This window comes from Toxotes jaculatrix, chromosome 2 (genome assembly GCF_017976425.1).
Source record: "Toxotes jaculatrix isolate fToxJac2 chromosome 2, fToxJac2.pri, whole genome shotgun sequence".
In the NCBI taxonomy this organism is placed as follows: Eukaryota; Metazoa; Chordata; class Actinopteri; family Toxotidae; genus Toxotes; species Toxotes jaculatrix.
The window spans coordinates 16658615-16686375 of record NC_054395.1 but is presented as its reverse complement, the minus strand read 5'-3'; the positions used below and the strand labels follow the sequence as shown (position 1 = coordinate 16686375).

At 44.5% G+C, this 27761-nt stretch overlaps 1 protein-coding gene across 1 annotated transcript; it reads right to left on the bottom strand.

Moving 5' to 3' along the window:
* Positions 1 to 314: 314 nt before the first annotated feature.
* fignl2 (fidgetin like 2) lies at positions 315 to 17533 on the bottom strand. Its single transcript, XM_041065986.1, has 3 exons — positions 17418 to 17533; positions 15711 to 15851; positions 315 to 5002 (listed from the first exon to the last, which is right to left on the bottom strand). The coding sequence occupies exons 2-3, from the start codon at positions 15733 to 15735 to the stop codon at positions 2955 to 2957; spliced, it is 2073 nt and encodes a 690-aa protein (XP_040921920.1). The 5' UTR covers positions 15736 to 15851; positions 17418 to 17533; the 3' UTR covers positions 315 to 2954.
* Positions 17534 to 27761: the final 10228 nt, after the last annotated feature.

The following is a 27761-nucleotide window of genomic DNA, read 5'->3' as shown; positions in this document are numbered from 1 at the left end:
TCTATCACAAACAGATACACGACTATGTCTTTGTCTACTTTTTTTATACTGGCTTCACCTGGTGACCATACAACCTACTGTGTGAAGTCAATCCAAGCTGATGTTAGAGCAAACCCAAAACCTCATGATGTATTCTCATGTGTTTATGCGTTAAACGATTTAGCAATCACTTTAAGTAACTGTGCTGACCTCAACACCGGGGTCAGGCCGGGCTACAGGCACAGAGACGTAAGGTAAGCACCGTCATCGTGTAATTTCTGCACTCTGTTCAGCTGCAGCAGCCTGAAAAAGCAAAGACAAAAACCGCAGTGCAGTAATGACAAATTCTGTTTAATATTGTGTGATACTCTTCTCTTAAAATACAGTCTTTTCTGAGGTAGACCATTACAGTTCAAGAACATTATTATCATTTTTAAAACAGACATCAAAAAAGACATGAAATAAATACTTTCATGTACAATATGCCGCAAAAATGAGGTAGAAATGGTTACAGAAAATGTACAATAACCAAGAACAACAAGAACCGCGATAGCAGATCAAAACGTAAAAAATAAAAGCTTGTTTTGTTGGACAAACTGTAGGAAGTAGTGGAAAAGACAACAAATCAAAGCACTGTGGCTATTTGTACCTCTAACGTATTGTTATTATTTCATTTCTGTGATTACATGTGAATAATCGCCAGCATTAACTAGACGGTGCCGCTTGGGGCAGGGGTTGGTCTGTAATCTGTAAATGTGTTTTCAGTTTCTGAGACAGTGATCAGTATGCACAGCGGGGGTCACTCTGATTGATCTGGCTGTATGGCATGACTGAAGCCACCAGCTGGAAAGGGAAGGCTGCACTGTGATATAGGGTTGCTGGACATCAATCAGAGCACTTCCACTCCAGAGGAATCGGTATAAAAGAAGGGGAACGGGAATGGGGGGTGGGGAGAGGATACAACGCCACATGGCCACCGGGGCTCGTGGCCAGGGGGCAATCCAATCTAATGAGACCGCATTGGGGAGAAGGAGAAAGAGAAAAAGAATGATGAGGGAGGGAGGGGGAGACAGAGGGAGGAAAGGGCGGTAGGAAATATTACATCATTCTGTGTATACCTCCTCAGGACCATGGCAACAGTCTAACATGGACGACCTCTGTACCTGCAGTCCAGTGACCAAGTTTTTCCAGCTTGTTAAAACAGAACTGTAGGGCTGCTGGAAAAGGAGAGATTTGTCTGGGTTGTCTACATGTTGGGTTCACCCACAATATGTACACATTAACTGTGAATTTTTAGACTTTGGGATTTGCTGAAAACTTCGCAAAATGAATTACTGCATCTGTGTTTTTGTTTGTTTGTTGTCCTTCACGAAGGTATTTTGTGCTCCGATGTTCACTGTGAGTGCACGTGTATGATTGTGTGTGTTATATTTACATTTTCAAATGATATTTTGCAGCTGTAAAACTAGAAACTGCAGACATGCATATACAGGATATGTAAACACGAAATAACACTAAGATCAGCAAGCAGTTTGTCCAACAAAAAAAGGAATATTTTCTGTATTCTAGCATTTCTTGAAGACAATCATCACTCCACCATCAACTACAATAAAAATAAAAAGGTAAAAGAACAGAAAAGAAAATGTATTTATATATTCATATATAATAATACATGGATTTATGGCATCAAATATCCTTTGAAATACCTGAATTACATTCAATGTTACTCTTTGTAGCATATTCAAGTTTCTCTCCCGAGGTAAAAGCCCAGCTGCAGTGGGTATTACAAGACTGTCAGGTTTCTCCTCGCTCCTCTCTCTCGCTCCGCGACACTCCCTACTAAGACCCTAAGATTACATACATTCTTTATTTCATATTTCTGAGGTAAAGAAATTCTTCCTGAGCATTTCAAACAAGACTACATACTAAGAAAACAAAAGGAGTAAGTGAAATAGAAAACTGACACGCTGTAGGAGATGCTGGGTGTGCAGGTGGGCTACGTGTTGTTCTGTAAGTGTGATTCTCAGGAAAACTGCACTCGATGAGGAATGTGAGGTCGAGAACAAATTACATGGAAGTCCACAACAATAATCCAAAAATAATACAGTATGCTATCCGTGAATTGTACCATTTTATAGTTAAAAAAAGCTACATGTGAAGTATTTCTGCAACCAAACCTGTTGAGTGTAACTGCAAGGTTTCACTTGAACAGCTGAACTCCTGGTGAAGGACAGATTCAATGATTCAATTTTCTTTTTTCTTTTTTTTCCCGGAAAAATACGGACTAGCTGTAGCATCATGATTTGGTAACAAGCTATCGAGAATATCAATATATTGTGATTTTGAGGATCAGTCTGTTTTGAGAAATATAGCAGCGCTGCCGCACTGATGATGCATTTGGTTTGACATGTTTTTGGTCAAAAACTGTGGTCTGCTGAAATGTTGCTGATCCCGAGCCCTTCGTACTGAATGATTAGTGACAATCCAATGACTAAATCAACATTAGGATGACATGGAAGTGGACTGGCAATAAATACAATCCTGAGAGTAGCAGTCAAAGGGGGTATTTTCCAAACCCTGATTATCCATAATCTTGGACCACGTCACCTAGCAACAAATAATTGATTTTGTCCTGGACCAAGGCTAATCAGGATCTCTAATCCAAATAGCTATCTGATTCTCCCATTGGCCAAACGACTAGTACACTACCCCACTCAGCAAGGCCTATTCATCTTTCTTTTCTTTGGGAAAAATAAAATATTGCGGATATTCATAGCAAAACAAAAACAGTACACCATGGCATGCTTCTGCCAGTAAAACAACTTTGTCGGCTCTCTTGTATCGTTGAGCTTTCCTGGCTCTTTTGGCTTCGTAATCTGTACTTACAAAACAACAACAAAACATTCCCAAGGCTTGCCATGTCAAAGTAAAGACAGGTTCGTAGTGCAGTCCGAGTACAGTGACTGGCTGCCTTCTCAGTGGCTATACATCTTGCTCCACTCTATACAAGTGTCCAGTTCTTTTGTGGTGGTGTGTGGGCGCACCTTGCAGAAGGCATTCTCAAAGTCTGTGAAGGCTGGGGGTTTGGAGGATGCGGGGAGGCCATGCATGGCCCCAGTGGGGGAGGCTGCTGAGGACAGCGCCTGCTGGCTGAGCTGCAGCAGTTCCCACACTGAAAAGCCCTCAGTGCGCTGAAGCACAGCGTTCAGCTCCCGCTCGCTCAGGCTGCAGCCCTGGGGCGACAGCGCCTGCAGCAGCACTTGCCTGCGCATTCCCACATCTGGCAGGCCGACGTGATATCGCTTGGCAAAGCTCCGATGAACTGCATCTTGCAGCAGATCTGGCCTGCCAGTGGCACATACAAGAATCACCAGACCTGTGGTTCCCACCTGGGCTTTCTCCAGGGTGGTCAGCAGTGTCTGCCTCAGCCCATCCTCTTCCATGGCCTCCACCTGGCTGAGCAGCACCACAGAGGGTTGCCGTGCCCCTGCCACCTGCAACAGAGACCCCAGAATGTGCTCTGCCTCAGCCTTCCCTTTAGAGGCCAGCATGGCTCCACTCAACCGGTAGAAGGAAGCCCCCAGCTGTGAAGCCAAAGAACGAGTCAAGGTTGTCTTACCCCCTCCCTGGGGGCCAAAGAGCAGGACGGTTCTTGGTGGCCGTACCACTGGACTGGGCCTTAACACGGGCCACAGCAGGTCCTCCTCCAGGGCAGTCTTGACATGGGTGAGCCCGGCTAGCTCGCCCCAGCCTAGGGCTGGGCTGCAGTCTAATAACTCCCCATTGACAAGTTCCAGCAGTCGGGGATCTGAGCTCTTCATAGTCTCAACGGTGGGACCACACAATGGGGGTCGTTTGTGGGCCTGGGAGCGGTGCTGCTGCTGCTGTTGGGTGAAGCCCTGCTCTGCCACACCATTCTCCCCTGTCATACCTGCTGGAGGGCTGTACTCCCCTGCTGCCCCATACTGAGGAGACACGAGGGGCTGGGAGGAGGGCTTACTGGGCTTGAAGGTTTGAGGGTCTGTGCTGCCTGAACTGCTGAAGCCGTTTCCCCGGCACTCTGTTTTATCATTCACACCGTAGGGTGAGTTTCCCCCGGCCTTCAAGGGGTCATAGCTATATTTCCTGTAACGAGAGCCATCCCCGCCCTCATCCTTTTCTACGCTCATCTCGAATGCTTTTCTTTTTAACGTCCCTCCAGACTCAGACGTCCCAAGGTTGGTGCTCTGGTAACTATAGCTGCCTCCTACCACTGTGGGCCTCGTGGGTACTGGAGTAGGAGCTGGTAGACCTGAGGGCAGGTAGGTTGCAGAGGGGTGGCTGTAGCTAGTGGCAAGGCTGGTTTGGGGAGGGTACGTGCTTGGGGGATAGTTATAGACAGGTGTGGTAGGGCTATAACTGGGCACCAGAGTGGGGGTGGATTGGAGAGTGTGCAGGGAGGCAGGGGGAAGTGCTGCACTGGGTTGGGGACAGTACCCTGAGGAAAGATAGGTGCCATTGTAGCTGGAGGGGTACTCGCTGGAGCCACTGCAGGAGCTACTGCCACTGTAGCCAGAGTCTGAAAGGTTACTGTTCACCACAGACACACTGCCAACTCCCGGAGGGCCTGCAGATGTGGCTACGACCTTGGAACCTGGGAGGCTGTCATGGCCTCCCGGGGGCACCAGGGAATAGGAGGCATCAGTGCTGTGCGTCAGTGGCCAGGGCTCCAGCTCAGTCTTCTGGCCATTGAGGCCCCCAAAGGCTCCTGGTTCTGGGTAGGTGCCAACAGCAGGTGGCCGATCATACGGTGAGTCCAGAACGCCAGCATACTTCTCAGCATAGCGCTTCAACAGGTTGGAGGCTGTCAAGGCAGAGATGTCGTCGTTGGCCCAAGCGTAGTTGTAGGAGCTGCGGCTGCGGCCAGAGTAGAACTCCGACTTGTGGGCTGGAGAGGAGGTGGTGGAGGAGACGTCCAGGTGCTGCTCAGGCCACTGGCTGAGAGGCTGGGCATGCTCTGGGTTCCAGTGCATCTTTAACAGACCTGACAAAAGAAACACACAGAGAAACCGTGTCATAATTTTCCTCTAATAACAACAATGTCCAAAAATAGGAAATTGGTGTAGGAGTGATTATATTCTTAAGAACTGTGGTAGAAAATTGAGCTGTACAGCTTCCTGATCATGGTATGGATCCATTTGGAACCACAGAGTGCATTTAATTGATTCCTTTCCTCTACCTGGTTTCTCTCTGTCTCTCCCATTGCTTTGGGTAATGACTGAAATAATTCTCAAAATCAAACTTTCTCAAAAGCATTCAACTTTGAATTTGACACACCCTCTGTGAGACTTGAGCCAGTTACAAGATTCTTTTTTTTCTCATGGTGCAATACTCTTTTTTGTAACATGCTTTAAGTGTGATTTTGAGATCTGCTTCACTGTGGTATGAGAGATAAAGGATAAGACAAACACAGCATCCACTGTTTACTCCTTGCAGGGGACGAGACAGATAAAAACTGATAAACGCCTCAGCAGCATTTGGACTGACTGCATTTGTCATGGCCAGAAATGTGTTGACATTGTTGTAAGAACGTTCAACACTGCCTTCAAACAAAACTAATTGTTTACATTCAGCTTGATATAGATAAACTAGTAACTAAACAGGAGTTTAGGCACTCCTCCATGACTGTTTTCCTCTCTATCACGCTCACAGTGACATATGGTCTGAGCCCCTCCACTCCAAGAAGCCAGTGACAAGAAATGGCCTTTTTCTTCTTTTTGGGAATGAATCTTTTTCATTCATGCTTGGTCGCGGAGGGGGCTCAGATTTCCCAGAGAGGGAGAGGAAGGTAAAAGGGAGGTGGAAGGAGAAAGAGAAAGCTGCAGAAAGAAAGAGAGTGAAAGCAGATCAGCAGGTTGAATGTGTTGTTTTGCAGTTTCCCAGCTTATGTTAGAGCAGTGATAAGATCCCTCTACTATTCCCTATACTGCGAGCATCTGCAGGTCTCCCAGAGGAGCTATTGTTATCTCCCCGTGCATGTTGCTCTGAATGCCTGCTCTCTCCCCACCCTGCACCCCCACCAACCACCCACCAATCCACCCACCCACCGTATACCAGAGCTCCAAAGGCCCAGTGGCCGACTGGACAGAGGGAGGGAGGGAGAGGGGTGTGTGTGTGTGTGTGTGTGTGTGTGTGTGGACAGTGGTGTAGAGAGAGTGAGAAAGAAAGAAAGGAAGAAAGGAAGAAAGAAAGAAAGAGGGGGGTTGGGGTTGGAATTGCAGCATAGTGTGCTATTCATCAGCACAGTCTCCCATGGAACATTGGGAAAGTGGAATGTCTGTTCCTCTGGCTGACTTCAGCACGGGCCGAGGTCTGATTGATCATGGCTGCTACACACTGAGCACATCGGCGAGCTAACAGGAAGAAGGCAGCCGGAAAAAAAAAAAAAAAGATATTTTATTCCATGAATTGTTGTCTCTCCATGTCCCCTCATGAAAACATCTTAGTTTCCAGCAAAATATTCAACTGGCATTGCATTGCATTTGAAATGTGTGGAACATGCATATACCAAGCACTGTACAATAACTCCTTTAGGGCTGCAACTAACAATTATTTTCATTATTGATTAATCTAAGGATTCTTTTTTTGATTAACCGATTAATTGATTTGTTTATCAAATGCCAGAAAACAGTGAAAGTTGCCTGTAATAATTCCCGGAGACAAAAAAGTAAGGCCTTCAAATGTGTTGTGTCCTCTGACCAACATCCCAAAATCCAAAAATAATCTGGTAATTTGCTGTCATGTATGACAAAGAAAAACAATCAAATCTTCACATTTGAGATTTAAGAAAAAGCTCGTTTGGCATATTTGCATAAAACATGACTTAAGAAATTATATTACGATCAAAATAGTTGATTACTTTTGTATTGATTGTCTAACTGACTAATCAACTAATCATTGCAGCTCTAAACTCCTTTGCCCCTCTGATAATTCTCAGTGTTTGCAATGTTGTTCTGTTCTTACCTTCTCTAGCCCATTTTATAGTGTGTTGGCACATCTGAAGAGTATATGTTTTGTTTGTATTAACCAAATAATAGTAATATGATAGTTATAGAATCACCTATTTCATGGAGACTCTCTACCTCTTGCTGAGGCACTAGCTTGACATTCCACACATAGCTTGGCATTATTGAACTGCTACGATTTACCCTGAGGTGATGACTACTTCGGCTAGAAAAGGGAGGTAAAAAGGAATATCGCAAAAGCTGTCATTACTGGCCTCTCTGCCTTCCCTTTAGTGGATGCCTGATGATTCATTATTCATGGCTGTCTGTGTGTGTGGAGCCAGGCTTCTTATTGCCATTTAAATCAAATCTCAATATCCACAGCCTGTGATTCTGCTGCTGCTGCTCTCCCGCTCTCTTGCTCACTCCTAAACTTTGGCCTCTTTCTTTTTCCCCGCTTTCCAAACCTCCCCGTGTGTGTTTTCAGATTACGGCCGTTATTTATTCAGTCAAATGAGACCAGCAGACCAGATGGCCGTTGGATTATCATGTCCTTCATATTCAAATCCACTGCCTTAAGTTCCCAATGGCCAAACCAGTTCAAGTACTTCCCTAAGCTTCAGCCAACCCACACAGCCACACACCCACCAAGATGCACAAGAATGTTCTCACACTCCGTTCACTTGTCTTTTTACAAACATGCTGAAGACATTGGCTTGTCCACACCCAGATGACCACATATTTTTGTGATCTGACTTGCAGGTCTTTGTCCAGGCTGCAGAAACCATATATGTCCTGCAGGCCCTTCCCATCTGCAGCCCAACCAGTTTGTGAGCAGCCCCAATAATGGGGCCTGTGTGTGACAGAGATGGATGAGAGCCCAAGGGAGCTCATAAAACCTGCAGCGGGGAGGGAGGGAGGGAGGGATGGAAGGAGGGAGGGGAAAGAGTGGACAGCAGGCGCTTCGTCCTCTCTAAGCGGACTGGAGCGGACATTAGAGGACTCAGTGAGGCGGGCTAACTGCTGTCCACTCCATCATCAGAGTAGCACCAATACAGAATGGACTTCTCTCACAATATCCACCCCCCCCCCCCCCCCCCCCCCCGAACAGTGTAATGACCAGCTGCCTGAACCCGAGGAACCAATTCACTATTAAATCTAAGAGTAATTTCTACAAGTCTGTTAAGAAAGTGCATTATACTGTCTAATTCTTCTGTGTGTACACAGTGAGTTAGATGAGTGATAGGCTGCCACTCACCCCTGATGAACACAGCGGGGTTGCTGTGCAGTTTAGCCCTTTCCATGTAATTAGATCTTGCCTTCTGCTGGATTGTTTTTTTTTTTTAGAGCAGCAGCACTCCACAATAAATTGAGCAAGCTCTAATCTACACTTCTGCTTAAATCAGAGCCATCATGTAGATTAATTCACTGGAGGGACAGGAAGAAAGCTAAGATTAGAAGTAGGAAATCAGGACAATGTGGGCATACTGTGGACAGCAGCGCAATCATTAGATTAACTTCAATATATGCTTCAGTGCGATGCTGGCTTGTACATTATCCTCTGGAAATGATCCTATACAAACAAAACAATCCACTGCTAATCTTTGTGAATTTTGTAAACCAGATTGAAGCTAGCTATGTTTCAACTTTTATCATGATACATTTTTCAGCTCCAGCACAGTGACATTTCGCTTTCCTGGCACACCCCCTTCAACTCTGTCTCCCTTGTATTAGAGAAAAAAAAAAGAAAACATTGATTAAACATCGACCAGAACATGAGTATGTTTGAAATCTTGTCCTCATTCAGTTGTTTTGGAATCTTTTGTAGCTGTCATGAGTATAAGCAAAGCTGCTCTGTCACCCAGGCACAAGGGAGTTGGGGGCGTATTTAATATATTTTATCATTTATCAGTAGCATTATTAAATTTATATTAGACAACATTACAGAAATTAGTCGGAGTGACCACATAAATATGTGTTGAGGTTGCTTTTCTATTGACTGATGGTCTCACTGGGCTGGGAGGAGGTTGATAAGAACCTTGTGTTATGCACATGAAACTTCCTACTGTGTGTGTGTGTGTGTTCTCGGCCCCAGGAGAGACAGATGTTCCTCTGCTGACCGCCTTACTGTCTGTGCGGCCATTGTGGTGGACAGCCGTCCAGCAGACGTGCGCGGCTCGGACAATCCAGTTGGCCCTGAGACAAAGCCTGAAGGATCCTATTGTCAGGGGCCTGTCTAATTATGGAAATCTTATTAATCTATTCAGCAGCAGTCCACTGACAGCTTTTGTGTTAGCCTGGGATTTATTGAGGGACCTGTGTGAGCTGCATCCTATTGTAGGAGTGCGTGATGAAGACAGTGGCACGACTCTCTTCAGCAGAAACCCACTTTACTTTGATGAGGCCCTAAAATTAAAGCTAGACCACCTACAGCTCAGTGGTAGGTGGTCAGAGTGTGATAGGTTCATTTGTAATTTCTGCCCTTAAATGCTCAAATTGAGTATCTACAAAGTCACTGAATCTAATGATGTCTGGGTGAAACCAAAGTAGCTCTTGGCCCATAAAGGCTGGTAGTACTCCAGACTGTGTTGTGGTTTCCTATAAAAGAAGTATCAGCGGGTGAGGTGAAACGTTATCTTGGCAGGAAGCCCAGAGATGGAGGGCTCCAGTGCCGTTTCACAGCTCCCCTGAGGTTGCTTTCCCCGTCTCCCTTCCTGGCACTTTTGTTTTCCCTGCCCTGAGGAACAAAACGGACACGGATGCAACAAGCCTTCTGGGACAATGTGCTATTAAACTGTGCCGATTGTGAAGAGGCCGCTTGTAAACAAGAGCGCTGTGGATCAATCCAATCAGAGCTCTATTCAGGCTTGAGCTCTACCCCAACCACTGAGCAGAGAAAACACCTCCACTCCATCATACACCTACACACAGAGGAACATGCCTCTAAAACCTATCTCATACTTTGTTCCTCATTTGTTATAAATATTACTAACATGAGCTATCATGATGCAGAACTGCAGATGGTTGCATAGCTGGTCAACTTCACATTTACAAAATACTACTATATTAAAAAAAAACAAAAACAAAGAACTTCTTCCAGAATTATAAAATTGTTGTTATAAAATTGATATTAGATATTTTCTGTGGAGAAATTTAACTGCGAAATAACAAGTTAAACTAGTTAAAACTAAAACTTTCTTTCTGCTCTGAATGAAACAGTTGACCCCAGTGGCTTCCACAGTGCAAAAGTCATTTTGTCTATTCAACAAAGAGGTAAAATACCTTGAAAAAAATATCACCACGAACAATTCACTGTCTTTATGCCGAAAACAAAATTCTTTCAATAACTTTGAAACAAGAAGCTGCGCAGAGGGCAGTGTCAAATTGTTTTGAGAATGCTGCTCCGGCTGTTGTGGCAGCGTGTCAGGGATTCAATTTTGACAACATCTCAGAAACAGACACTTTAAAAAAAAAAAAAAAAAGCTTGAGATGAATGCACTTACAAAGCACACAGCCGTACTGAAGAAGAGTGACAGGCAGAAAATGTCAGACCCTATATTTGTGCTGATAAATCACAAACTTGATGTTCTGATGATTGCATCAGTTGTTATGTATTCAGGAACCACAGGCTGATCAGTGAGTTACTGGATGATGCTCCTGCTTTCTGGATATTAAAATGTAGAAGAAATTATCTCTTTCTTCAGGAATCTTCAAACACTGCTGTTCATTTCAGACAAACATTTCCAATTAACTGCTTTAAGCAAGATCTGTTATGAAAGATCAAGAGCTGGGTTTTGTGTGGAAAGCAAGAAGCAACCGGTAATCTGTTATTTATCAGAGTTTGTTATTTTGATTTGTCGTTTGCTCTTGAAGCCCCTTAAGTCCTCTGTTCTCAAGTTCACTGTGATTTATGGCACTAATATCAAGCAGGGCATTCTCACTAGGCTGCGGCCGTCCCTACCGCTGCATACTACCTGGCCTGTCATAAAAACACCAATCTGAGAGGCCGGCCACATTTCACAGCCTGGCAGGTGGAGACAGTGCAAAATTGTCTCTGGACGTTCTCTCACTTCGGTATGAAAAACACATTTTATCAGCTCTTGCACAGTTTGTACCGACATACCAGAAAAATGATGTATTCCTCACATATATTGTGGATTATGTTATATTCATGTTGCACAATGCCAAGTTACCCCATACAATAATAGCCTCTGTTATCATGTGGGGTAAATCTGTTAAAGGAAGTGTGAGGTCAGCCCTTGAGACCCTTCCCAAACCGCCTTAAGACAGGGATAATGCGCACACCAAACAACAGGGATCATAATTTATCAGCCATGCATAATTGGGCGTTGCTAGGGAAAATTATTATAAATCTATGCGTTAGTCACAGGGCTGCTATCAATCAAAAGAAACACAATCCCGCACTCCCCGCTCTGCCTCTCGCTCCCTCTGGCTCATCTGCTCCCTCTTTCAAGGCCCTAAAAAGATGTAATAACAGAAGAGTGCGGGAGCTCTGGTGGGGAGTTTTCACACCTGCTGCCCAGAGCACGAGCAGACGCAGCTCTTTTCAAACACGCCTCACCAGTCCAATCCCAGGAGGAAGAAGCCCATCTCCTGCAGTGGCATTGAGGGATGTCCTCTATGCGTGTGTGTTTCTCCCTCTTTCCCTATCTCTGTACCTTCCTCTTTCTGTGGACAGAGCTAACTGTTCTCCATGTATCAGAATGACAGTTTGACTTACTCTATTTTTTTGTTTCATCCCCCTCTGGGAATGTTTCAGGCCGGCTGTCAGAATAGTTTTTGTCAGAGTGTAGTGCAGCTAATATGGTTTTATTAGACGAGAAGGACAATGTGACTACACTGTGCTGTGTATTTTCAGGAATAATAAAATCATACCGCCCTTGTCTGTAATGAAATGTAGTTAGAATAAATGACAATCACTGTTCAAAACCAATCAATAAACAGAATAAAACAAGCCTCTGCGTGGTGAATCTCTAATTCATTAGCAGGGAACAAATATTCACATTGTCATTAAAAGTTGCTGTTTTGCAGAGTGGATGGAGAGGAGCAGCGGCCAAACTACTTGATGGCATTTGTTAAACATTGATTAATTGACAAACGTGTTTAGAATTGCTAATGACAGTGCAGCAAAAAGCAAGTTCCCATCTGAGTGCGTGCTCATTTTACAGCCCTCTCCTCAGCACTCTCCAAAACTAGAAAGCCTCCGGAATAATTGCTGGATGCGTCACTTCATGCTCGTAATTTTAGAAACAACTCCCCCATCCCCCGTGCCTGCTAACGCACGTCCACAAATGGCGGAAGCCCCCCCTACTCCCCCTCCACCAACCCACCCACCCCACCCCTTCAAGAAAAACAGGGTTCCTATTTTCTGTGACTGCAGGCTGGCTTTAGGTCATTGTGTCCACTAATATATCAAAGAACAGCTGTCCTAAGGCTCTGTGATGACCAATCACCCCTTCCATCTGTCTCACTCGCCCAATCTCTGCTCTATCTCGCCCTATTCAGCTCTATCTTTTCCTTGCAATCTCCTTCTTCCCCGTTGCTCTGCCTCTCCACCTCCCTTATTCCCCCCATTCCCAGTGAGCATGTTGCATTCCCTTCTCTCTGTCCAAATCCCCTGGCCCCTCTGTGCTCCCAGCTTATACTCTCAGCACATGGACAGCTCTGGGATTTGTTGTTCTCTGTTAGTACACACACAAATTAGAGAAAGCTCAGTGTATTCAACAGCCGCAGCCCCTGCTATGGCAGTGCATTTTCTGATCACTGCACTACACGCACTTAATGGCATAGCAATTTAAGTATGTTATTTCTCAAGTGTAGTCATTTACTAATTAGCTGCGCTGGTGTGAAAGACGCTGCGTCTCATTGTCGAGCTCTGAATTCTGCTGCCTCAGGAATCCAGTGAAGTGTTGCCATCCAAATGAGCCTCACCACCCTGCTTCTTAATTGGGCCCTTAACAGGAGCGGAGGTCTCCTTAATGAGCTGATGAGCCCTCTGAGAGACAGAGCAGAGGGCCAGTGGACTCACAGGGCCCTGGGTCCCTAACCTTCTTTTCTTGTGGCATGCAATCATACACACACACACACACACACGTACACACACACACACACAGACACCGGGGGCTAATTAGAGCCCATTCACACCCTACACTAATGATCCTGGCTCTTATTCACACACACTTTAGCAGGCTGTGTGTTTACTCAAGGGCCTCACAGGCCCCTCCACTGCACCACTCATACCACTCTGCCAACAATAGGGATAGACGCTGGCATGCCCCTCCAACCTGCTCCTTCGGGGGCCAGGATGAGATGTACTCCTTCTTTTTTTTTTTTTTTTCTATACAAACTACTCCATGACTTAGCCGAGTCATTCACAAAGACACTCGTACAAAACATAAAAACAGAGCCAGGGAGAGAAAGGAGAGGGGTCAGTCAGAGGAGAGCTATAAAAACTGCCAGATCTGGACTCCTGTGTGTAGTTGCCCCGTGTCTGTGTGTGTCTGTGTGCTGTTTTAAAAGAAAAGGTATCGCTACACCAGCGGGGGCCCCCAGCAACAAGAGTTAGGGCACTCCTGGGTTGGCGGCCTGGGACTGATTTAAGAGTGTGTTTGAAGTGCAGATTACAGATTCTTTGCACCAAATCCCTCCAGGAGTATCCATGGCCCCTGGAATCTCTCTCGGGTTTCTTCTCAGGTCCAGCCATGGCTGCTCGCCCCAGCTTGAAGTCCTCTGGACTGGCCGGAGACGAGGACCAAAGCCGGACACGCAAAGGAAGACTGAGGCACACAAACACACACACACACTTGCTGAATGTGGGATCCAAATCATTTAGACTGGATTTGTTCAAGCAGTCCCGATAACAAGTAAAGTAAAGCGTGTTGTTGATGAATGTAACTGTTCTAACTGTGTGGATTCATACCCTGAGACCCGTCCATGTGCAGGGGCAGAAATGCCTACAGCAGGACTCAGAAGTAGGACTGGGATGTCGGAATGCTCGACATTCCCACAAAGGGAATTTCAACATGGAGGTGAGAGTCTTCGCATGTCCTGCACATATGCAACGTCCCTCACAGTCAGATTTTTGCCCGGCAGAATCATGACTACAGTCTTTAACTACAAGACAGTGCGCTGCAGTGTCACCAGCAGGCACAGGGGTGTGTTTGTGTGTCACCGGTCTGAGAGTAAACAGCGTGACTACCTAACACCGCTGTGTGCGCTCATACGATCCCTCTGTCTACATACACGCACACTAGCTGGCTGTTCTGAAACGATCTCAACCCCGCAGAAGCGCTGCAGAACAGAGCCACTCTGTACATGAAAAAGCATCAAGCTGTTGGACAGAGCAGATGAAAACCAGCTTTGTGTGTCCTGATCATAAAAGCTGATCACACACAAAGGCTGGTATGTAATGTACTGGAAGATTCCCATGAAGGACCAGCAGTGTGCCGGCTCTGAAGACGTGCTAACTATTCCACCAGCAGTTTGTGGCATTCTTGGACATGCTGTCCTCTGCAGCAGCATGGATTGTGTTGTTCAGTCAGTATGGACTGGCAGGGTGCAGGGAACTGATGGAACGGCCAGTTAAACAAGCATTTGTGAGAAGCAACACAAGCACGCACACATGCCCTTGAAAATGAATTCTCGATCAGTGTTATTTTAGCAACTCGGCCTAATTGGATTTGTGGCTATAAACATAATTTAATGGGAAAAACATAACATGTTCTGGGAGAAGTGACGTTAAATCAGCCAAGAGCCACTTGTGAGAAAACATGTTTCATAACAACACATAGGGTCAACTACTTGTCCGGCTGGCAACAATTCTAAATTCCATTCATCTGATGGGTGGTTAAATAATAACACTGGCTATTTCAAGGGTGAAATTTACAAAAAGTAAACAAAGTGTAATCGTTACTGTCAAACATTCATGATGCTTTAATCAAGTCGTGTTGTCCAGTTTGAATTCACACACCCACGCACTTGCCTTATACCGCCTCTGCAACCCTTTTCTTTTTCCAGATCCAAAGTTTTTACCATCAATTATGAAGTAATACATTTTAAATTAACCATTCTGTCTGATGTCACTGTCATGCCGATAATGCTCCTTTGAGGCAAGTTAAAGAGCTGGGAAAAAAAAGGGGCTCTTGAGGCCGAGGCCACGGAGGCAGCCCCATGCTGGCCGGCAAACAATGCTGTTTTGGAGAGCCAGAGAACTGGACTCAAATGAAACCTGGTGGGAGGGTGCAAAAAGGGAGGGGGGCAAAACTGGACACGTCAGTTATTAGGTCAGCATGGAAGGGAGAAAAGAGAGAGAAAAAGGAGGGAGAGCAGAAGGAAGCGTGGTGGTAAGTCCTGAGCTGTACTGGTGAAATGAAACTAGCAGAACTGAGGGGTTTCTGCTGCTTAAACCAACCAACCAGCCCTCTAGCCTCCCCGTGTCTCTCTTCCTTCCCCAATTTGTGTCTTCAGCCCGATGATGAAACATTCAGTGCCCAGGGTTTAGCATTTCGGCAGTGCATGTCAAAGAAAAAGACACAGTGAAGCATGCACCTTTTCACTGTTACCTGAGCATTTATCCTTCTGTTTGCAAACTACAGAACACAGTGTCCACTCCGGCTTATTTTTGGCCTGGGGGCTCATTGATTCAGGCAAAGTCCAACTAAGACAAGTAGGGTTGTTTCGTGTGACATGCAGCGTGGTAGATAGAAATAAAGGGAGTAGTGTACTCACTATAGGGGACAATGGGACTCAGCATTCTGTGGAGCTGGTTTCAGTAAGGAGGAATGCTGTTTTGTGAATACCAGCTAGGGTTAGCATCCGTCCGGCTGTAGTCCATCACTGGCATGAGCTCGCACTGACAACAGAACAACCCTGAGAGAGAGAGAGAGAGAGAGAGAGAGAGAGAGAGAGAGAGAGAGAGAGAGAGAGAGAGAGAGAGAGAGAGAGAGAGGTGAGGCAGTTACAGGCTGCTGCACAATGTCTGGACAAACACTCACATGTCAAATGACCGATCCCACAAGCTCACACGGCAACACACACACACACACACACACACAGACCAGAATTCACTCAGAGTATGATAGAATTACTGACTAACCTGAAAACACTATCAGTGTAACAAAAACAGAGTTCAGACAATCACACAGACCCACACACTCTGCCAAATTGACGCACACAAGGGTATTCATTATAGGCAGGCATTAAGCTGATTGTGAAGCTGTGTCCAGCCTCTAAAGAGGGCTTTCTAAATCTGCCTCACAAAAAAGACTCATGCATACCATTGCTCTGTGCACTCGGGCAATAAAGGCTGCATTCTTAGGAGACCAAAGACTTTTGGAGCTGCATAAGCAAAATGCAGAGGGAACAAATGTTTACTGAAATGTCAAAGTTTCACTGATCTGATGTGAATAAAGGTGTAAATAAATGAAATCATATTTGAATGATTTCAACTAACTATATTGGTCTATTTTCAAAAATAAGGAAAAATAATCTATTCTGTTTTGGGCTGTAAATGTCACATTGGATAGTGTATGTATAGATTTAAGGCAGTTTAATCCTGATATAAAGCACCTCTCTGAGCAAACCCATGAGATTAAAACAACTGTCTATTACTTTAGCTTTTTCATAGAAGCCATTTGTGTTATTTCTGAATTCAATTTCTAGTCACCCTGGTGCCAAGTGGCTTTAAAAAGTATAGTGTAAATACAACAGACAAATAACTGAAATTGTCTTCCACTTTTTAAAATTTGTGAAAACATTAAAATCCACAAATACATTTATACACGTTTCTGTAAATATACAATCCATCTATAGGTAAAGATGAGGTTAATAACAAATCAAAACATCACAAAATCTCAAATATATCAAACAACTTTTAGACACCACTGTTTTACCCAATGCAACATTGTGAAAATTACTGCTTTGGCATATTGTTGGAGTAGTAACAGAGTCTCTACCTTTCTTAGCATGTGTAAAAACAAACAGAAAGGCAGATACCAATGTATATTCACTCATGTACCATTCATACGGAAGAGAAATTATGCAATGACCACACGGCTGACTCTGGACACCAACAGGCTTCACGTACAACACCGCCTCCGTCCACGACCCCCTCTGCTCTAACTGACAGTCAACTTTTAACACTCAGCCCAGAATAACTAACTACACTACGGCAGCAAACCACAGCTTCCACTTAAAACAAACACAGTTCTGTCCCTGCACAGTTCAGAGAGAGGCTGAAAGGAGATGGCAGAGTTAGGAGGTTTGGTTTGCTCAGGGAAATGTCTCATGGTCAGTGGCCAAAGAGGAGGGCTGCTACAACACGCTGAGCCCCCGGTTCTCTTCCAACTTCAGCTGAGCCAAGTCAAACAGCAGGGAGAGCAGCGGGGCTATGACAGGAGATCAACACAGAGATGCAGAGAAGACAGGCTACCTTACCTATTCATGCCTGCATGTCCTCCATCAGACCTGAAAGCGCTAGGATAATCCCTGGAGTAGACCAGACCCGTGTGTGTGTGCACTGCTATGCTTTTTTTCCACATATGGGACACAACTCCACTCACTCACTCTCTCTCTCTCTCCCTCCCTCCCTCTCTCTCTCTCTCTCTCTCTCTCTGGCCAGTGACAACAGAGTGAGCACTCAGCTCCCCTCCCCCATGGATATCCCATCCCCCTCTCCCTCCCCTCCTTCTCTCTCTTTATGCTAAAAGTATTTAAGTGGGGAGAGAGAGAGAGAGAGAGAGAATGAGGGGAGGGCAGCAGGGAGGGTGGGGGACTGACCAATCCTGCTCTGAGGGATAGAGAGGGCGATCACACTGAAGCTTGGACACAGAGGACAGCAGAGAGAGAGAGAGACTTTTTGGTTGGAGGGAAATGACCAGGGTAAGTTTGGTTTGCCCCAGGAGGATTAAGAAAGAGCTGAAGGAACAGTGGTCAGATTGTGGTGAAAACACACCAAGGAACAATCCTTTACTTCTCCTCTGACTGACAAAAACATATGATGACCAGGTTGCTAGAAAAATGCAATCAATTATTCACTGTTCATTACTCATTAAATAGTAAATAAGTGACTTAACTAATTGCTCAAAGAAACAGTGTGACTTTACTTGTTAAATAAGCTTTTTGTTATTCAGCTCAGCTCTGTCAAAGATGCCTTCCAAGCCACCACACCCACACGTCACATCTTCTGTATGTAACATATTTAGAAAGCTGTTTAGCAAGCAGCCAGCCTACGGTTTGGAGGTATTTACTGATTAACAGCTAGCTCCACCCCGGATGACTGCAATCCAGTCACCAGGACTCCAGAGGTCCTGTCCTCACAGGAGCACTGATTCAGGACGGTCATACTATATAATACAGTCCAGAATGATCAGAGTCACACAGTGGCTCCTAGACCAAATTACAAGAAGAACACTGAAATACAAACTCAACAAGAGTAGAGAGCAATCTTCTTAATAACGTTTAAAGATGAACAAACTTACAGCATCAGGTTTGTGCAAAGCAACAACAAAGAAAAGTCTTAACAAACCACTTAAAAACAAAGATGCTGCAGGATTTCTTCCTCATCTCTGAATGGAGTACTGTTCAGCAGCAGCATGCTCAGTGCTGCTACTGGTGAAGGTGTAAAGGAGACCACCTTTTTATTCAGAAGTGTTTTTGTAATATAGGCTGTGGTCACTGGTTGCAGCACAAAGTGCAAAACAGCCCCCTAGCAAGGACGGACTTCTGAACTATTTTTCATTTTAAATGGTTTGAGTTACCTTTTGTGGGAGAGACTTCCCTTGATTGTGGTAATTTGTGTTTTTTTTTTTTTTACTTTACATCTGCCTGATATAGCACTTTTCCTTCTTAAAGCCTCTTGTCTGCCACCTGAAGATGTTTTTCAACATTCTTCCCATAATAATGAATCTTATGACTGATATGTTGGGGCCACCACCTCACAGCAAAGCCACTGGGTACACAATTTTCTAAAAACAGAAGCCAATGATTTCTGAATGTCAGCTTACCAGTGGATATCAGTTCAGTTAATAAGACAACAGATGCAAATTACACAATCTTGGAGTTAGCAGAAGGTGTGCTCCTCTCCCAACATCCAAAAACTAAACATGCAATAGTTCTAGTAAACATGTCAATAAATAGTCTTAAATCATTTTTGATACGTTTATGATCCAATATTCCTGTCATTCAAAAATGTTTCAGAGCTCCATCTATCTTATAGGCAGGTGCTGTTCCAGTTTCATTTCCTCGCTCTTCACACACAGCTGTCAGGCTGTTTTTAGCGCCACACTGAGGGCCACATGGCCCAGTCATCTCCTCCTGTTACATGGAGCCGGTGCTCCAGTCGAGCTTCCCCGCTGCGCTGCTGCACAAGCTACAGGATACCACCCACACACACATAGTCCAACACAAATATTCATACGCAAGTGAGCGCATAGAGTGAGCTGACCGGCTGAAAATAGAGAGGGACATTGTGATCATATGTTTGCTGCTCAGAGCGTCCCATCATGTGACAATATAATGGAAAGTGTTTGCTCTCTTGGAGGCCTGCTGACATAAAATGAACCATCCTGTACTGTCGCTGGATCTTATTTTTGTCGTTTCGATCATTATTCTTATCAGTAATATTAACATTGTAAACACCATGTTTTTCACTGAGAGCTGGGAATGCAGCAACATCACTGGAAAGAAGTCTGCTGGGTTAAAAAAAAAAAACAAAAACAAGCAATTAGATGGTCAGAGAGATTAATGAACCCCCATGTTAGTCAAACTTATATGGAACAGCAAATGAAAGCAATGTGTCCTTTATTAACATCCATCAATTTACTGACCAATTTCCTGGTTCAACTTTGAGCTACTTTGATGTAGGGTGCATACATGCCGTTTCGTGGTGACTCATTTTCAACCTACCTGATCACCTGACTGCTCCCAGGTTTCAGCGATTAGTTTACTGAGTACAGTGTTATAACAGATAGAAATAATGACCCAAGCTACAAAACACAAGACATTGTAGTTGAAGTTGTAATAGACTGTAATTACCCCTTAAACACATGGCCTCTGAGAATTCTCTTTGTAAGACATGTGGGTTGAGCTATTTTAGGAGATGCCCCAGTGGTCAGTGACATGGCTCAAATTGGAATGTAGGGCAATAAACCCATTGGAGGAAACACTGCAACTCATTAGAGTGGTTACAAAACTTAACACACCCAGTGAGCCCCAGTTCAGAACCACAATTAGACTCCTTAATGTTTTCCCTAATATGGCATCCTCAATAGATTTGCTAATGGTGTCTCAGTGGGGGGTTAGGTGAGGGTATGGTTGAGTAGGGATGTTGAAAGCAGACAACTCTGGTGCTCTCTCTATCACTCTATTGCCTTATTAGTGCTGAGGCAGCAGTGTGTGGACACAGGCAGCATGCTGAGCCCAGCACTACTGAAGCACAAAGACTTCAGGGCCCCCAGGACATGAGACGAGCCAAAAACCAAGAAAAATAAGACTGAGAGTGAGTCTGAATGAGAAAGAGACAGAGCAGGTATGAGTGCACTGACTAGCTCCTGTGCCACATGAGCGAGTTTGACAGGTGTCAGTCTCAAAGATCCCGCCCCCTCCTCTGACTCGCATTAAGATATTTCTGCACACTTGTGACAGCTCAGGCTCCCCAAACGCTCAGAGGACATTCAGTCCAGTGGACACTGGGAGACATATTTTACCGTCAGGAGTGGGAGGTTGCGTAGGTGCCCGGTGGTTGGAGGTTAATGGAGAGATATGAGAGGCAGACAAAAGAGCCATGGCAGGCTGAAAATGTCTCCTGAATGGTCAGAGGCTACAGGTCAACATGCTAGTGTTTGACCTCATACTCTGGGGCATGTCAGCTCAACACCTCCATTCAGCAGGTTGTTCGCCCAACGATGAACTGTGTTAGTGTGTCAGCTGGTTTCATCGAGCCAAACTGATGAATCAGGCCTATATTTAATTTGGTTAAATGAAAATCTGCATGCAACACAGCCCCACAGGGTGATTAGCTAAGCAATATATTATGCTTAACAGGAGGCATGGAGTCAAAGCAGCAGCTCGACTGTGAAAGTACAGTAGAACAGACCTCCTGAACTCCCACACCTAACATCTGGGAAATGCTGTGGGGAAAGCTAAGCTTTAAACTGCAAAACCATAACAGCCAGAGCTAGATCATACTGTACGTGTAAGGACAGTGGTGGTGTACCCCAGCAGTGTAATGGGTGTGGTGATTAATATGTTCTCAGCCAGTCACATTACATGTCTCATTTAGCTCGAAAAATTGGAAATAAACAACCCAAAGTATGTGTGTAAACACTGCAACCGGTAGAACTGTGTCAATTCGTTGCATCTTACATTAAAATGTGTTCTTTTCATGGCAACAAACATTCGCCAGTCAGGCGTTGCTAGGGTACTTCAGCAAATCTCATACACAGCTAAAGCTAAGTGTTAGTTACATAGTCAGACTTCTAACTACCAAAATGAAGTCTGGGTTAGGGTTAGGGTTACAAGGAGCAAGATTATCAAGATGAAATGACAATTATTTCCCCAGTAGACATACAGTATGTAAAAACAAATGTACCCGTGTTACTTGAAAGTTCACCAGGACTGACACTGTAGATAGCCTGTAAGGCTGAAGACTTGAGATTCTAGAGGCTCTGACCAGCTAAATGGACTGAGAGACCTTAGGTATGAGACTAAAGGTCTGACCTCAGGAGACTAATTGTTTCCAGGACTGTGTAGACTGCCTTGGACCAAGGCACTACTTGAGGGAAACTAAACACCCAAATTCAAACATATAGGCCTGTAAGCAGGAGAAGATGTGAGACAAATTTTGCATTTCAAAACACATATTACATGTAATTTCCTGTCTTGTGACAGCATCTCAAAGCTCAATGAAGCACAACATAGTGTTTGAGGAAACAATGTAGAAAAGCTATCCACAGACTGAGAGTTGAGAGTTCACACTTCACAGCCTATGCTGAGGAGTGTGTGCAAGGATTATTTGTGCTTTTATGTGTCCTCAAATGTGCATGTGTGTGTGTTGACAGTGTTAATCAGTTCCAGGTTCCCAAAGTTCACCAATATCATTTCGCTAAAACAGAGGAGCGAGTGCTTGGGCTTTGGCTGAGATTAGGGCAGAGAGAGAAACTCTACCCCAGCCGAGCAGTGGAGGAAGGGACAAAGTGTGTGTGTGCGTAAGAAAGAGTCCGGGGGGTGGGTGGGGGGGCTGCAGGATTATTAGTGGGAGGTTCAGCTGTTTATTATTCCAATTCTATCTCTAACAGCTGAAAATTGGAGAATTAGGCGGCAGCCCTGAGCAACCTGGGGATCAATGCAGAGGGGTTAAACTCTGTGGCAGGGCTCCACGCACTGACAGCGCTCACAGATACTGACGCAGCACATACACACACACACACACACACACACACACACACACACACACACACCACAGAGGTCATTCACAAAACTTAACAGACACATCAGATTTACCGCTCTGAAGTGATAAGACACTCACAGACTTCACAGGTTGATGAATAGCTTTGCACTTCAGACGGGGGTAAGTGTTTGAAAAACATAAGAGTATGTCAGTTGGCTGCAAATAATTCTATTGAGTTTCCTCTTTCAAGAGAGAGCTATGTGCCCGCAAAGCATCAAGCACAAACTAAAGCCTCTTATATTTGTAGTATTTACAGAGAAATTTTTTGTCAACTTGTCTTTATGCCGCTCATCATGACCTATGACCAGAGACAATCTACAGAGAACGCAAGCTGAACAATGTCTTTAAACTCGTTGGAACACCAGTTACCACTCAGTGCATCTTGTACACACATAGACTTTCTTACGTACAACATTGGCATGAGCCTGTAGTGTCAGAGGGTCCTGGTCACGTCCATGTATGTTGTTAATCTGGAGACGGACATGTGACACTGGAAACTGGGAAACTTGAACTTTCCACGCCATGCAGGCATGCAGTCTGAGGGCATGGGAACAGGTCTTTGGACATATGGAGGTCAAGGAGTTGAATTTAGATTTCAAATGGACTTCTGGCTGCTTCAAATTACAATCTGTATGGACATTTTGTCTTGTTTTGGCGTCTTTCTGTGGCTGACAGAACACAAGCCTAAGAGAAACCAGGAGAGAAGATGCTGACAAGACCCAGCCCTGATGCAGTCGAACATTAACTCCAGATGTGGAGGACTTCACTATCAACATCAGCTCTGTGGATCAGTTATAGTATTTTCTGGCATTTGGACATTAGCTCTTAATGCCCCTCATGTCGATTTACAATGAAAAGAGCTTATAGCACGGGCAAAGAAAAACAATTACAGAGTGTAGATAGTGAGGGCTGCTCATGGGATTATTCCTTAATGTTAACAGTGATTTACACTTAGAGTGTGTGTAGTGTGTGTGTGTGTGTGTGAGTCCTTTCACACTGCCAACTTTAAACTGTAATTAAAGACACAGAGCTAATCCACTACCTGCAGCCTAACACTGGTTACTACCAATAAGACACTAAACATGATTAACCTCAGTCCAGCTCCAGCCACTGAACAATGTACTTGTGAAATGCATAGCTACCAATTCCCCTTGAATCTATATGATTTTAATCAAATAATAAATAACGGATATATCTAATGACATCCTAGAGACACACTATCAGAAATGATAACTGATGCAAAACAGAACCATGCCTACTGAGGCAAGCTGTAACTTGACGCTACCAGTCACTGACATTAATTTGCAAAAATGCTTACTTAATGAAGATGATTTCCTTAAATAATGGTACGCATTTATTCACTATGAATAAATAACTGCAAATCGCATGAATGCATTAATTATTTCAAATCTTCCAATGGATCGTCTCGTTCGGCATAAGGCTGAACGGTGACTCACAGAGCACACTGTACACTTCCAGCCTTCTCAGCTGCTTGAAAGAACCTTTATCACTGGGGTTTACTCACAGGCACAGAAGTGTTGCAAATAGAAGCCATACAATGGCGAGCCGATGCTGTAAACTGACAAATGGACTGGCTTTAATGACAAGTGCCTAGCAGCACCTCACTGTTACCCCTGGTTTGGTTCAGTTATATGTCAATTATCACAGTAAACCTTTAGCTTATTTTCAATAAAATTATTTATGGGATATTGATCAAATTACCTCTATCTGGCCACTAGAGTGGTACAGGTATGTGTGAGTAAAATCTCACTTAATTATGACTCAATCACTGTCCTCTCAAACCAGCAGCTATTGATAGATGTGTTTGTGGCAGAAAAGACTTTGAGAAAATTGATTGAAAATTGATTTAATTTTGAAAAGACAATTCATATATGCAGGGCAGGCATGAGGGAAATCAATGTTTATCATCTGCATGCAAAACGTGTGAATGAGTGCATCCAGTGACACCATGACTTCACTGGGATGAAATATAGGAAAATTTGAGTTTTTTTACATAAGACAGTGGTAATTTGTGTATGTGCATCCATGCGTGTGTGTGTGTATGTACATACTGCATATGCATGCATGTTTGAGTGAGAGGATAGGGGCTCAACCCAGACCACACAGAACCTGGCAAAGATATGAGCAAAGGCACAATATGAGCAAGCTAACACACACATATACACATACACATCTCTAAATAAGTGAAGATCCATCTGCTGAATAAGATGGGATAAATTAGGTAATGTGGAAAACCTCCAATTTTCTTTAAATTGTGGCTTCTTAAATTTTGTAATGGCTGAGGCCAAGTCTTTGATGTAGTATACTGCTGGACTGGTCAGGCTCATGCTCAGGAAAGGGAATTAGTTTCCCCTTTCGTGATTGTCACAGACTCCAATAGTTCTTGTTGGTCTATTGGTTCCTCTATTTTCTCTTCCATCAACAGAGGTTGGGAGGGAGCTAATGGCTATTCTCCACTCCTTATTAAACCTTTTCTCCAGGGTCTAACTCGTGCCCAGTGTTCAGGGAAACAGGGGCAACAGAGCGGGGCACGGCTCACCGGGGTGTCCTTTTTAAAGGGTCCACCCTGTTGGAGAAGACCTGGACAAAGCAGGAGCCTGGTGAAAGCTGCCTGTTGTCCACCTAATCCCAGCTATGGCCCCGTCTCCATTGACAACGCGAACACGGACAATGGTCTCTTTCAAGAGTCGTTCTCTTCACTGACAAACTGACATAGCAACAATGGAAGAAGACACAGGGAATGGAAAACCTTGTCCATGATCACACATGAGCTTTCTTCACAAATGATACAGGAAGAAAACTGCATCTGTGCACGACTGTCTAAAATAAATAGAGTTTTCCTCTGAGGAAAAGCTGTGGGCGCAGAAATGTGAAGCCAAAGACACATGAGATCAGTCTTCCATATCTTCCCTGATGAATGCAATAAACAGGAGCCCAGGATAGTCAGTTGTACCAGAAGGGTGAAATAGGCTTCACTGTGTGGTCTGGTATAAAATGATTTCCCTTCTTCGAGATCAGCTTTTCTCACCCTGCTTTTTCCTTCCCTTTGAGCACATTTGCTGACCAACAGAAAAGGAAGATGAATGCTTCCATTTCAGATGCTGAGGCCCCCTTCTCTCATCTTCTTCGATCCAGATTTCACATTAAACTTGTAATAGCATACGACCCTGCAAGGCACGATTTTCATTCAGGTGGGCCATGTTATATGAATGAGATTTGGTGAAATGCCAATATTTATGCACATACATTCGCATTCTGAGCCTTTCTCATCATAGCATCTATTTCAGTACGAAGGGATGAGCAGCTGTCATTTGATACATCAAATTATACTGAGGACTACACAAACACACACGTGTGTGCGCACACACAAAAACTAAATCCACCACAAATCACAACCACGAAATGGTCAACTGCAAGCCACTGTCCGGACACTGGTTAACCTGTAATAAGCTTCTCTGCACTGCTCTGTGCAGCACTATCCAGCCAGCAGGCTGTTCAGCTACAGCTACAGCTGTTGGGAAGGTCATCTGTCAGAGAATGAACTAGGCAGTGGCTGTTTGGCATCCCCAGGAGGTCTGCAGAGAGAGGAGAAGCGTCTCTGAAGGACACTTTCCCTCCTCTCCTGTGCTCTAATTCAATCGTTCTGACAGGGTAGCGGTGTCCCAGTGTCTGCCAGCCCAGTAATCTCTGTGTAATTGAGTTCCCAATCAGCCATCCATCAATAATGCATCTGGTTCCATGAGACGACCACACTGCTCTGGCCCTTTGCTTGGAGGAAGGAGACAGGATTCTTCTCCCCTCTGCTCTGAACAGAGAGATCTATTACTTCCTGGAGATCACTCACTAGCCTCTCTGGCTTGAATCACTCCTAAAAACAAGCTACTTCAAAAATGGGATTATTGTGTTATATCAGACGGTATCGTGGTGGTGGGTGGTTTGCAGACCTGAAAGCGTTGCTCAAGACAATCGCAGAGATGTTTAGAAATCTGCCCACGCGTCAATGTTCCAAGGTGTTGTGTGGTTATATGGTGGAAAAGATTCAAGGAAAATGTCAAGGGACATGAGAGAGAGATATCAAAGCACTTTTATGAAGCACCTCTTTGAAAGCGGTGAAAACTTTCTTGAAATACAGTATGTCCTTAAGGACACACATAGGTTTGACACCTACCCACACACACCTCACTTTTCAATTGCCAGTGCATGCCAACCCATCAATTAGTGACTAAGACCATGGTCCACCAAGGTTAAACTGTACAGCTGTCTGAATGATTTTCAATTATACAGCCAGGAAGCCCCCGACAGCTCGCTGGCTCCCACCTCCCTCTCTGGTCTCACAGGGTCATTTATAATACCTAACGCCTCCCACAGATAATTGTGTATCACCACCTCGCTTCCCTTTCATCCACAGTGTTATCTTCATTTTCAATTTCCGATCTTGAAGCACCTGGTATCCTCTTTTAAAGCCTCAGTTTGCCCCTGCCCTTGTGTTATGAATAAACTGCTTTTCATGGAACATTCTGAGAAAAAAAAACTCTTCCTGGCACTGAGATACAGTATATGTGTTGTTTTGATAAAAACCATCCACTTCTTAATATATTTTAAATGTCAGTTATCCTTTTTAAAGTATGAAATCACAAATAATCTGTGATCACCTGCAGCCCCCCACATCTTGGTTACATCATGCTCCCTGGATCCCTGTTGTGCTGTCCCTTTACCCTTGGGTCTGCCAGATTAATGGCTCATTTAAGTCCCCATTACATTACATTAGCCCATTCAGCCAGTGCACACTGTACACTCCCCAGCAAATAAATCACATCATGAAAATATTAATCAATCTCAATAAGTGACTGCACATAATCTGTTTGATGTTAAAGACTATGACAAAGGTTTATACGGGGAGCAGCAAATTACTGTCACTCACAGGGATAGACTGACTCTAATAGCTCTGGAGCTATTGAAGCTATTGGCTTATCATAGCAATGAGTCTATGAAGCTCAGGGGGAGTAGAATATTCTTGGTGTTACTGCTACCAGATTTCACAAGCAGAAAGCCGAGTGAGTTGGTGCAAGAGCGTATTACACTAGTCAGTGGTCTGAACCGATTCCTGTGGTTGGCTGGTTGGGCCAAAAGTCATAAAATGCCACAAAACAGCACTGCTTGCTCAAGCAATTTTAGAAAACCGATTCTGTGCCGCACTATAGTGTGACCGTGTGAGTTCAAGAAAAATTCTGAGAGTTGCAGGCATGGAAAAGGCATAGGTGCGGTTCACACCACACACTAACACACACAACAACACCGTTCCCAGCTGGAGG